This window comes from Barbus barbus, assembly GCF_936440315.1.
Source record: "Barbus barbus genome assembly, chromosome: 43".
NCBI lineage: Eukaryota > Metazoa > Chordata > Actinopteri > Cypriniformes > Cyprinidae > Barbus > Barbus barbus.
This window is the reverse complement of record NC_136721.1, coordinates 4796783-4809712: the sequence shown is the minus strand read 5'-3', so window position 1 is coordinate 4809712 and position 12930 is coordinate 4796783. Positions and strand designations below refer to the sequence as shown.

At 36.1% G+C, this 12930-nt stretch overlaps 1 protein-coding gene across 2 annotated transcripts in view; it reads left to right on the top strand.

Annotated features, from left to right (window-relative positions):
- LOC306862092 (dachshund homolog 2-like) overlaps nt 1-12930 on the top strand; it is a 144796-nt gene that overhangs the window by 106623 nt on the left and 25243 nt on the right. Inside the window, exons 4-8 of one of the 2 annotated variants that reach the window (XM_079404722.1) lie at nt 9575-9727; nt 10451-10513; nt 11100-11272; nt 12401-12536; nt 12797-12871. In XM_079404722.1, coding sequence (XP_079260848.1) covers nt 9575-9727; nt 10451-10513; nt 11100-11272; nt 12401-12536; nt 12797-12871 — 600 coding nt within the window. The remainder of the gene's footprint in view (nt 1-9574; nt 9728-10450; nt 10514-11099; nt 11273-12400; nt 12537-12796; nt 12872-12930) is intronic. The other variant, XM_079404723.1, reaches the window with a different exon arrangement.

Below are 12930 nucleotides of genomic sequence, written 5' to 3'. Positions count from 1 at the left end.
ACTAGTATGTTACACACAGACAAGATATCCTTCCAGACTTCATTGATGACAGTTATGTCAGATGACATACTGCAACATATTTCAAATAAAACCTCTTAATGGGGATAAAAGCAGGTGCAGTATCAAACACAATTTATTTTTCATGAAAGATTTCATTTATATTAGAGCATTTGATTTCAGTTATCAAAATATTTATAAAAATTTAAATCTAAATATTCTGATAAATATTAAATCTTAAATTTAAAAGCTTCTGATAAATACAATATTCATGTTATGCATATAACCAATATGATACCTTATGCTTTAAATCCTGTTTTGCCTGTTCAAAAGTATCAGTAACGTAACATTCACTCTTTGTATTTATGAGCTTCAAAAGCAATATAGTGATATCACTAGATAATACTTTTGATATCTGGCATACTTTGAACATGATATCTTGATATATGCTTCCATTATCAGCCTTTTCAAACCAATATGAATAATTCTATTAAAAATAAAAAATTCTATTATGAATTCTATTCTATTATGAATATGAACAATTCTATTATTGGTCTCATACCAATATGGTCACTGATATAATGTGTATCCTTATTCGTTATATATAAATATTTTGGCTGTTATATTCATGTTTGTTTATTGGTAACAAATCAATCAACCAACATACCAGAGTAAACTGATAACTGCATTTGTTTGGCTAATGGCTAAACTAAAACAATATAAATGTTGTTCATTATCTGAAACAACATAAATGTTGACTGCAATAAAATAAAATAAAAAGTTATTTATATCAGCTAGTTGCCAAAGGTCAAGGTATACACACACACACACACACACACACACACACATACATACAAGTAAGTTTTATCTATGTATATATACAGTGCCCTCCATAAGTATTGGAACAGTAAAGACAAAGTTGCTCTGTTGGCTGCGGAGTCTGTTGGCTATTTGCACATTTGCAAATATGATTAAAAGATGAATATGAGACCAAACTACAGAATGTCACATTTTATTATTAGCCGTTTCAACACATACATGTTTTACCAAATAAAAAGAACAGCACTTTTAGAGTTCATCCCACTCATTGATATGAGCATTGGGACAGTTGAACATAAGGCAGATATAAAAGATTAAAAGCTATTATTTAGATGCAGATCCCTTGCGCACAATCACAGCAGTGAGTCTGTGACCCATAGACATCACCAGACTCTTGGTCTCATCCTTAGAAATGCTTATCCCAGCCTATAATGCAGCCAATTCCAATTGTTGGTTGTTTTGGGGAGTTTATGCCTTTACTCCCCTCTTCAGCTGGTGAAATTCATGTTCAATCGGATTTAAATCTGGAGATTTGACTTGACTCCACAGCCAACAGAGCAATTTTGTCTTTACTGTTCCAATACTTTTGGAGGGCACTGTATATATATATATATATATATATACACACATATGTGTGTGTGTGTGTGTGTAAACGTTAAAAAGGAAAATACAAAAATAAAAATGTACACATTTGTAATTTTTATTTCATTTAACTTTATTTATATTTCAATTTTGTAGACCTTTTAAAGCTAAGTTAAAGACTTCTTATGTGAAGGTCATCTGTGCACACCCATAAGCTGAAATCCACACCAGCGAGATGAACGGAAAGCCAGATAACCTGTGCTGTGGATGTCAGCCCAGAGTATTTGTCATTAGCTTGAATTTGCATGCACCTTGTTGAGCACGGGGTGACGTGGCAGGGGGGTGACGCTCGGAAGGGGGGAGGGCGGGAGAGCTGAGTTTGGCCAAAAGCACAGCTGTACTGCCTGCCGTACTGATTGCCTCTCCTTCTCTCGCCCTCATTTATCTTCATTTCTTCCCAATTACACCAAATTAGCAATAGTCTCAGTTGCATTACCAACTTAATCCCCCCTTTTTTTTGCGGGCTGCATTATGCGGTGGCAGATGATTCCTTGGCGGGAGTCAGGGTAAACAGCCATGAAAATGCCACCCCAGCAGATGGCGAGGCCCACAAGAAATATGACAAACAGAGTGCCAGCGTGCCGTCCTCTGCCCGTACCCGCTACAAGCTGTTAATGCGCTCCCGGACAGTTTGTGTGTGTGTGTTTGTGTGTATGAGACTGTAAGGTTTGCCGGCATAACAATATTAATGAATGCATGTGTGTCGCACAGTATGTTTAGTTTTAAATAGACGGCAGAACCAAAGCAACACAGTGAGTTTTGTTGCTATACATGGCGAACACGTATGACTTCAGGGGTTTGTTGTTTGAAACGCACCCTCTGACCCTTCCAGCTACTACCTCTGTGTACTGTATTTACCGTTGGTTCTTCACAGTGTTCACTGACATGCAACACATTACAGACAGGTTATGTTCAACACTAATATGACCTTTTACTCGAGATGAGGTATACCTCAATCATATCAGTTCCAAGTTTAACAATCTTATGAAAACTTTGGTAACACTTTACTTTCATTATAAAAGTATTCATAATGTTCATTGTAATGCTTTATATCTTTTCATAAATAATTGTAACTGAAGTTAAAATGCATTATAATATTTGAAGGTTTGTTTGTCATGTGTTTTAATGCATTATCATTTCAGAAGGTGTAACAATGAATAGATAGAAGAATAAATAGAAATAGTAGAAGTATAATGTATTATAACTATAGTCACAGTTATTGATAAGGTGACATTACAAGGCATAATTAATGCATTAAAAATACTTTTATAATGCTTTACATATTAAGGCTTTAAATAAATATCAAAGTTTAAAAGCTGACATTGTTAATTTTTTTCATTTTTTAATGCTAAAATGTTTTCTACAATTTCAATTTAATGTACAGAGCATTGATTCCTCTGAAAAATGCTAACTAATTGTTGAGAACTGTCTTTTGAGCTTGATTGAAGAACTGATGAATAAACTGATAGTAAAAGCAATTGTGGATTTGACAGAATGGGGGAAAAGTCAGTTACTTTTGATGAGTAGAAATGTTTATGATTTGTTGTTTATGCAAATGAGCATACATGTATTCACTCTGTATTCACATTTAGTCACTTATCACCTTTTTCAAAACTAGTTTTTAAAACAAGCTTTAAAAAAAGCATGTGAAAATATGTTGAGCTTGTGTTAATCACAGACCTTATTTCAGGCATTTAACCAAACTAAAAAAATAAAAATAAAAATAAAATAACAATTAATGGTGTGTGCACACCAAAAGCGAAGCGAATATTTGCATCGCATTACTCGGGGGATGTTTTTTCGCATCACTCATGTAAATAAAAACAAATACAATCGCTGATTAGCTTGCGGAATAATGTGTCATGCAAATTTTCCACTGGAGTTTAAATTGTTCAACTTGTGTGGAAGACGCGATTAAGGCAACTATGGCACGTTCGTGGCAAACGCATTGACCTATTTGCATCATTCACATTGCGTTTCTTTGTATCTAATCTACTCACGCAAATAATTAATTCACTTTTGGTGTGCACACACTATAAGGATGATGGATCAGGAAGTGCATTCAATCGTCATCCCTGCAGCACTCTATTGGCTCAACTAAATGGAGCTTTAGACGGGATGTCCATTTTGTCCGATCAGTAACAAATTTGAGAAACCTAACTAATAATTTAGCATTTTATTGTCACACTTGTCTAGCCCATGTTGTGACACAAGTACCAGAATCCTGTCTGTTCTTGAGTGTGAGATGTTTAGCCCGGGATGTTGTTTGGGGTGGAGTAAACACACATGCACACTTGCTGATTTTTCACTGACCAAAGGCATAAACATACACACACTGTTTACAGTCCCACACACAGGTCCAATATCAACACATGCGACCGCTCAAACGGGGGCCCGAAGACCCTAAACCCATCAGGAGCTCAAACAACACGGCCGAGAAGATGATTCACAGGCCACAAAAAAAGTAATGACCCACCCAAAAACACAAGAATATTTGTATATTTCTCTGATCAAAGCTTGCTTGCTCTTGTTTTGATCTGTGTCGTTTTCTGAGCAATATTTTGTGCTTACTAATGCCGTGAGCCTTTTAAGACACCATACTTTTGACCTCAGTGCTAATGCGCTGCCCAGTGTTATATTATTCACACACACGCATGTAGTTGAGTCTCCAGGCAGTGAACGGTGGGACTCTGTAGGTGGAGGCAGGCTTAGGTGCCAGATGGTGAGTCTGACTGGCCAAAAAACACTCCACTTCAGTGGCTTAAAGGAAGAAGAAACTTAGTGTCGTCTTTCCCCACAAATAAAGGGTCAGGACTAGGGGTCGATCGATATACATATACACACGCACACACACACACACACACACACACACACACACACATACATATACATATATATATATATATATATATATATATATATATATATATATATATATATATATATATATATATATATATATATATACATACATACATACATATATACACGCCCTACATATTGGCTGATAATTAGCATTTTTAATTATCGACAATTTTGACAGCACTAGGACTTTTATTTTGACAGCATTTAACAGTTCTGTGTAATAAAGTGCAGCGGCATTCTAGAAGTATTTTTTTCCCATTCATTTTTCTCATATGGCTTCAAAATGGTTTATTAGCCATGAACAAAACCAACCAGTTACTAGGTGAATTACAACATTACAAACTTTGATTTGAACCCAAAAAAAAAAAAAAAAAAAAAGTGAAAATTGGCTTTTATGAGGGGGAAAACTACAATCCCATAAAGCATTGCAAATGACAATCAAAAATTCATTTTGATGAATACTAGATCTGTTTTTTGTGACTGGGATGAATTAATGCACATTCACATTTAGTAAATGGGAAAAAACGTAACTGCAGATAACTCAGATATTTTCTTGTAAATTAAAAAGTAATGCGTGACTTTACTAGTTACTTGAAAAAAGTAATATTACGTAACTCGCGTTACTTGTAATGCGTTACCCCCAACACTGTCTATATTTATATTCATATAATTTATATTATAAATAAATAATTTATATATAATATTTATAAATTATATATTTATTATATTAACATAACTTATTTTTCTGAAATATATGCATGTGTGTGTATTTATATACACATAAACAAAAACAAAAACCTTCATTTTGGATGCGATTAATTGTTTGACAGCACTAATATAAACAATATATTTTTAAGTTTAATGCAAGTTTCAAGTATTTTAAGAGCGTAGGGAGATCATCTTGATTACATATTTCGCTCTGCTCTTTTGGTATGATTTACTGATTTTTGGAGATTATTTGCAGAATCATGGTTTTTCATCAGGAATTCTGCTGTTAAACTTGATGATTCTTTAAAAAAATAGGTTGAAATAAGGCTGTTAGTACTCTGAAGTGTGCATTTTACATAAAAACAGATGCACTCTGTTTATGAAGGGCTGTGCATAAGCAACAAACGTTACATTTTTAAAGTATTTTGCACTATAACTAGTTGGTCACATTTGTTGCATATGCCTACTTCCAACAGCAACAGATATAGATATAAAATTATCAAATGCAGTTTGTCAAAAGTTCATTTGACCGCTTAAATTAGTCAGTGAGAAGGATGAGAACTTGTTTTATGTGGAAAAGAGATTCAGAAATGAGCAAATGCTCTTCTACAGACCTGATTTCTGGATCAACACACCGCATAGACTATTGATTTATCAAAACAGTAAGGAGTCATTTTGAATTATTTGTGCACCACTTAATATTCATGACATCAAAGCCAGCATGTATGTGCAAATAAAAATAACTGTTCCTCAAATGACAAAGCATGGTGCTAACAACACCCGAGGATCCCAGGAGCACACGTAGTGATCAGATACCTGGAATGAACTGTAAATAACGGCAGAGAGCGAGTGACTGTGAGTGTGAGTCAGATGGAAGACTGTATGTGGGGCGAGGTTGATCATAGAAAACACAGAGGTGTTAATGATTTAGATATAAATGCTTGATAGGCGTATAAGTTGACACAAATTCCCAAGTCTCAATGTGTGTTTATCAGTTTGAGTTTCAAATCGGGGAGCGGAGAACAGCGCACGTGCTCACAGATGCGTGTCGCAATTATAGCAGACTTTTTAAAAAGGGATGCAGTTAACCAGCTCTGTCAGCGTGTGGTTAAGGAGCATCGCGGTGATGGACACATTCTCAAAGCATGACTGACGGCTGGACGGGATGCCGAAACACAGACACTCTCCATCTCTCGAGCTTACTTGCTCTTCCTCTATCTCTACTGGTTGGCATCACTTTTAGGCTAATTACTTTAGCAGCCAACACTGGAGGAGCTCTTGGACCGAACCCAAATGGGCCATCAGCACCAGAGCTGTGGATAGTTCAACTCCACACTTGCTCTGATATACTGCATGCTCTGTCACACACACACACACACACACACACACAAGTTCTACTGCAGTTAGCCTGTTACAGAGGTCACAGAATTGAGCTATGGGATACATGATAAAACAGAGATATGCCACTTTAAAAGTATGGAGATGTGCTCATTGTGATTATTACGAAGCCTGTTTAATGATGGAGAGGAACACAGTGAGACAAACTCAAGCATACATGTGCATGCGGAAGTTTCTTCAGTTGAAGGCACATTTCCCATAGGACTTTAAATCTGGAATATTAAAATCCAAATCCATTATAAACATTTTAAACTGTGTTTATCTTAACTAAGATCAATATAAAACGTTCCAAAATATACTACCAGCCAAAAATAATTATTTTTCATGTTTTTGAAAGAAGTCTCTTCTGCCCACCAAGGCTGCATTTATAAAAAACAAACAAACCTCAAAGCCATAATATTGTGAAATAATTTTAGAATTTAAAATGTTTTCTATTTTAGTATATTTTAAAATATAATTTAGTCCTGTGATAAAAAGCTGAATTTTCAGCATCATTACTCCAGTCTTTAGTGTCACATGACCCTTCAGAAATCATTCTAATATACTGATTTGCTGCTTAAGAAACATTTCTTAATATTATCAATGCTGAAAACTGTGATATTTAGTTTTTCAGGAAATTAAAACCTTTTCAAATGTCTTTGTCATCAATTGAACGTGTCCTTTTTGAATAAAAGTTTGAATAAAAATAATTTGAAAACACTCCACCTTTTGGTAGTGTATATAAACAATTTTAGATTACTCAAGTAATTGACTATGAAACCTTGGCAAGACAAACGAGTCATTTTCCAAAAATGAATATTCAGAATGCCATTTCCACCACAGAATGTTATTAAACGCAACACATTTCAGATGTGATGAAAATGGCACTACGTGGATATATGTATATCTGCTCTTGGTTGGTAGACAAATGAAAATAAAAAGTGTGTTTTAAGAGAGTTTATTTAAGTTCACAGGGCTAAAAATGGCCAGAAACACCCGTTGGCTATTTAGCACCTACACTGTGGGACCTCAGAGCTCGGCTTGTATGTTCAGAAATTAATTATATCAGACAAGAGCAAATATAGGTCATGTGGAATCTGCAATGCACACACTTTTGCTCTCTGTCCCTCTTCATCTACATCTCTCTTAGAGAAAAATAACAATTCTGTCATGATCTGCTCACCATCATGACATTTCAGACCAGACCTGAAAACCTCTATCTTTTTCTGGGTATCTGTTGTTCTTTTCGAATATATTACTGTATTACTTTAAACATAACTTGTCTTCATTCTGTTATCTGAATATTAACGTATGAGGAGGAGTATTTATTAAACATGAATCCGATTTCAGGAAGAGATTACAAAGCAATATTGGGAAAAAAATAACATTCTGTTTTTTGTTGTAACATTGAGTTTGATGTTGAAGGGATAGTAAAACTGATTACAGTGATATTTATGCATCATTACGCACTGATGGGCCTCACAAATGGCTTCAGAATTCATTCTAAAGCAGTTTACATCCTATTACGACTTCATTACACAGGGCGCGTTTTGCTTATGGATTGAGTATTGATATCAAATGTCATTGTTCTCTCATCGTTTTGTGTTTCATCAGCCGTCCGGCCTGCTCATCTCACACACAAACACACATGTACACTCGCTCTCCGCTCAGCCTCAGGTGTTTGGGCACAGCCATTACTTTATCAGGCTGTTTTTTCCTGCTCATTCAACGGCTCCCTGATGACGGCGCCCCCGCGTTCTACAGAGAGAGATTTTAATTCGTATTATTATTAAAAGAATCACTCACTGCAATCTGTTGCAAAAACACCATCTGCTGGATCACTCGTAGGACCTCCGTTGCTTATTAGGCAGAATTAGACAATGATTTCCTCTCCTCTGCTTTGCATTCCTTCTCCCTTCTCAACTAATTCAACTTAAGTTGTTTTATGGCACTTCGCAAAGAGCTTTTCTGCTGCATTTCATTCCAGTGATTAATTCCCAGATGTCATGGGTTTTGGGATGAGCTCGGAGTGATTGGCAGAGGGGTTAACTCTTTAACGGCCTGGGAAGAGATGGGATTTTGTGCAGTTTTGTCTGTAGGTATGGAGGCGGTCAGACAGGCGGGAACACGGGGGACTGCGTCATATCTGAATCCCCGCCGCCCTTTCATTTTCTATCCCGCACTCATTTTAATATCACTTAAAACATCCCCTACTACTGTCCTCTTTAGCCATCTTTTTTGCACATATTTAAAATATTAAATTAATATAATGTTGTTCCAACTTGAATTTCTGCTAATTAAATTAAAAAATATATTTATTACAGTAATGTTGTAAACAAGCTCAAAATTCAAACATTCAGACACATTAAAAGTAATGAGAAAATTTGTCATGAAAATAATGTCACAATACAATAAATATTACTAGTCTTAAAAATAGCCTTTATTTTTATACTCATTATAATCTAAAATTCTAATATTTTTTTTTATATTTATTTAGGCACACACTACCGTTGAAAAGTTTGGGTGTTCGATTTTTTCTTTAAAATAAATTCATAGTTTTATTCTGAAAGGATGCATTAAATTGATCAAATTGACAGGAAATACTTTTTACATTCTTGACAAAAATATCCTTTTCAAATAAATGCATCATTTTAAACTTTCTATTCATCAAAGAATCCTGAAAAAAGTATTACTGTTTCCACCAAAATATTCAACATTAATTAATTCAGTAAAAATAAATAAATAAATAAAATGTTTAAGCACCAAATCAGCATATTTGAATCATTTTTTGAAGAATCATGTGACACTGAAGACTGGAGTAATGAATGCTGAAAATATATATATATAAAAAAATAAAAAAGTTATTTTAAATAGAAAAACGCACTCACACAAAATAGTACTGTGTATTTACTGTATTTTTGATCACGTTAAATCATATTATGAAATGTTCTTTGATCAAATGATAGTCTCATGATTCTGAACGTTGTAATATATTTGCATAGCATAAATCAAAAGTTTTATGTCAAAAGAGCAAAAGAAGCCCTGGTTTTGGTTTCTACCCATGTATTCTCCAGTCTTGTCTCTGTGATTACATGTGGAGTTCTGGCTCTGTTTAGGGATCCAGACTCTCACACCATCTCCCTCTCTATCTCTCTGCTGTCCTCAGGCGGCAGCGAGTCGTCCTGGGATAAAGAGAAACTCCAGTCCCCCCCCTCCTCCGGAGCCCAGCATGGTCTGGCTCACGCCGGTTTCTCCGCTCAGCACGGCCTGTCAGGGTCTCATCTCTCTTCCCTACAGCAGAGTCATCTCCTGGCTAACCGTGAGTCATTCATTCATCACATCCACTCATTCACTTGATCACCAGCTCCTGGTGTATTGATTCCGCTCAGACCGATTGAGCTGCACGTTGTGTTAGTCATTCATTCTTGGGTTCAGTGCATACTCCCGTTCAAGCCGCACATTTAGACTGTTCTCCGAGTCAGTGTATAGTGTATTCATGACTAGCGAGTGTGTTTTTTTTTTTTTTAAACATATTTTACTTCTGTCATGTGACATATTTTGAGTGAAACCGAGAGGAAAACATTGATTTTATCCATTGGGATTTGAATAGATTGTAAAATATGAGCTATGATATTTAATATTGTATTCCCTCACCTACACATTCTTAGGTACATAACTATAAAAGAGAGGCTATTCGAAAAACAGAAAAAAGTATTATTGTGACACTGAAACATTCTGTTTTGTATAAAGTGCTACATAAAAATAAAATAATAATTTTTCTTGTTGATCATAAAAGATCTGCACTGACTAATCTATCTTTAATAAATAACAAAACATTTATTACAGGTGAATTGTGGAATTGTAAAAAAGAACATGTTTCCTGAACACGCTCCCCTCTATCATTGGTCAGACAACCTGATAGTCCCGCCCCCAACTTTATGCCATTGGTCGAGCCAGTGTTTCTGTGTCAGGCTGGTGTGATTGTTTTTATAGAATATTTTAACATCACTTTTAAAATAGAAAAAATAATCTGTATTCATAGTTTTTGGTCACGTGACTGGCGCAGAGACCTGGAGGGCAAAACATCCACAGAACTGCAGCACAGGTCGGTCAATTTTCCATCTGTTTCAAGCCACAAATATTTAGATCAGCTCTCAAAAGAAGAAAAACAAAGATATGTGAACAAAACTGAAAGTCATACAGCACCTGCTGCAGGATTTATTGTGCCCTAATGTCTTCAGACAGTGATATTAAAAGATCAAATTAAATATACACCTTCTTGATGATGCATGTTATATACAGGTTTGCAGATGAGCTCAGAATATGAATGGTATTTTGTGCATTGCCTTCATGTTCTGGGTTCATCTGGTTGCCTATACATAGTATGCTTTATTAATAATCTGAATGCGGTCCTCCAATATTACTGTCTTACTGCATTAAACCACATTAAGCATTTTCTTTATACTGGTTTTCTATGTGAAAAGGCTTAACATGCAAGTTAACAGTGTTTTTACATTACTGTCTTAGTTTTGCCCTCTGAGTGCAATAAGAATGTGATGTCATGTGAAAACTATGAATTGATTTCTAAACATAAAGTGAGGTAAACAGAAGAGATTAGTGCATCGCAGTCACAGTTTCCCAACTAAGTTCCATATAAACAGTCTCTCCCTGTCTCTGTTGTGGTCTTTCAGGGCTGGACCTGCCGTTTATGATGATGCCCCACCCCCTGCTGCCCGTCAGTCTGCCGCCTGCCTCCGTTGCCATGGCGATGAACCAGATGAACCACCTGAACACCATCGCCAACATGGCCGCAGCTGCTCAGATGCACAGCCCCCTGTCCAGAGCAGGAGCGTCCGTCATCAAGGTAACACACGCAGCCACAAAGTTGAGACTTCATCGGCCAAACGCAGAGAAGTCATTCATTAGGGCTCTAATGTGCACTTGGATCTCTCAGCTAGAGTCAGCTCATTTTCACCGCGTGCACAGCGCATCAGTCAGAGAACTGCAGATCCCCTCAGATTGGTGTCTCGCTCCGATGATACGTTAGATGCGAGCCGGTCTCGCTCTACGAGTGATTTAACACCTGGGAGAGAGCTTTATACCAAACCATCTTAATTTCTACAAGAGAGAGTTTGATTCAAAATACTCGGAGGAGGAATAACAGAATAAATGTTGTGTTGGGTCCATGCGGAGCGCGTGTTAGGGAATATTAGATGTAGACTTTAAAGACAAACACTATCTGTTATCTTACTGCCATGTTCCCCCTGAGAGGAGAGTGTGCGAGTCAATTTACAGTTGGAGGAGGACAATTGTGTGTTTCTCCGAGATGCAGAAACGGCCCGAGGCGTACAGTACACACACACTTTTACGTAGAAATTCACCGCCACACACAAATGCACTTAAAATAGCAAAAGCTTCCGTCTGGGTACCACTATATAACACACAGAATGTGTTTGGTTGATTCCTCTGGAGATTTAATGGACTTCATTTAAGAATCAACTTTGTCCCAGATGTTTCTCCTAAAATTCTTTTGGAAAAATGAATAGACGCAATGAGGAAATTACTGTAGACAATGAATGAAAATTTAGTTTGGGAAGATTGTGATGAGAAATAGCTGTCTAGGAGAAATATTAAGAGATTTTACTTGTGGAAAAATGCAGTGTTGATGGAAATCTTAAATCACTTATATTATCATAACAGTGTTATTTTAGTATCACTGATATACTATTAAAGTTTTGTTAATATTTTGAATTATTTGAATTAATTTGGAATTTTCACTATAGGTGTTTTTTTTGTCATTTTTCAAATATGTCTATGATATTTATTACTTTTTTTTATTAGTTTTAGTTGATTAGTATGTTATTCATTTCAGTACTTCAAAACAACCAAGGTTTTATATTAACTTTTTTATAAAGTTAATATAAAAGTCATTTATAAAGAATATGTTAACTGAATCTTTGTGTGTGTGTATGTGTGTGTGTGTGTGTGTCAGGAGTGTGTACAGGACAGTCCGTCTCCTGCTCCGTCTCTGGAGGAAACCCCTCGTCCCGGATCACAGCCCTCTTCCCACCCCAGCAGTAGTGTGTCCAGCTCCCCAAACCCACACACACAGAGTCCTGAACGCCTGGGTTAGTACAGACACACAATACTATACACATTTAAATATGTCTAATACCCCTCACAGGCATATTGTTTTCTATAAGGCCAATTATAATGACTACTAAGCCACCCACAAAAGAAAACTTTTTTGAATGAAAAAGGCATAACAAAACAAAGATCCTAGTTTGTACAAATGACAAAATACTCCCAATGGTAGGCAATTACATCCCTATCAGAATTACATCACTTCTGGGACAACTGGATGCATGCTTTCTCTTTATGTGTGCAGTTTTGAACCCAACCGATGGAGAACTGCCAGAACGAGACACCGGCATCAATATGAAGAAAATCCTTAAAGAGAAAGGTTAGTTCCTCAACAGCACACTAAAACACCGTCTACACCACATAAGTGCAGTCACATTA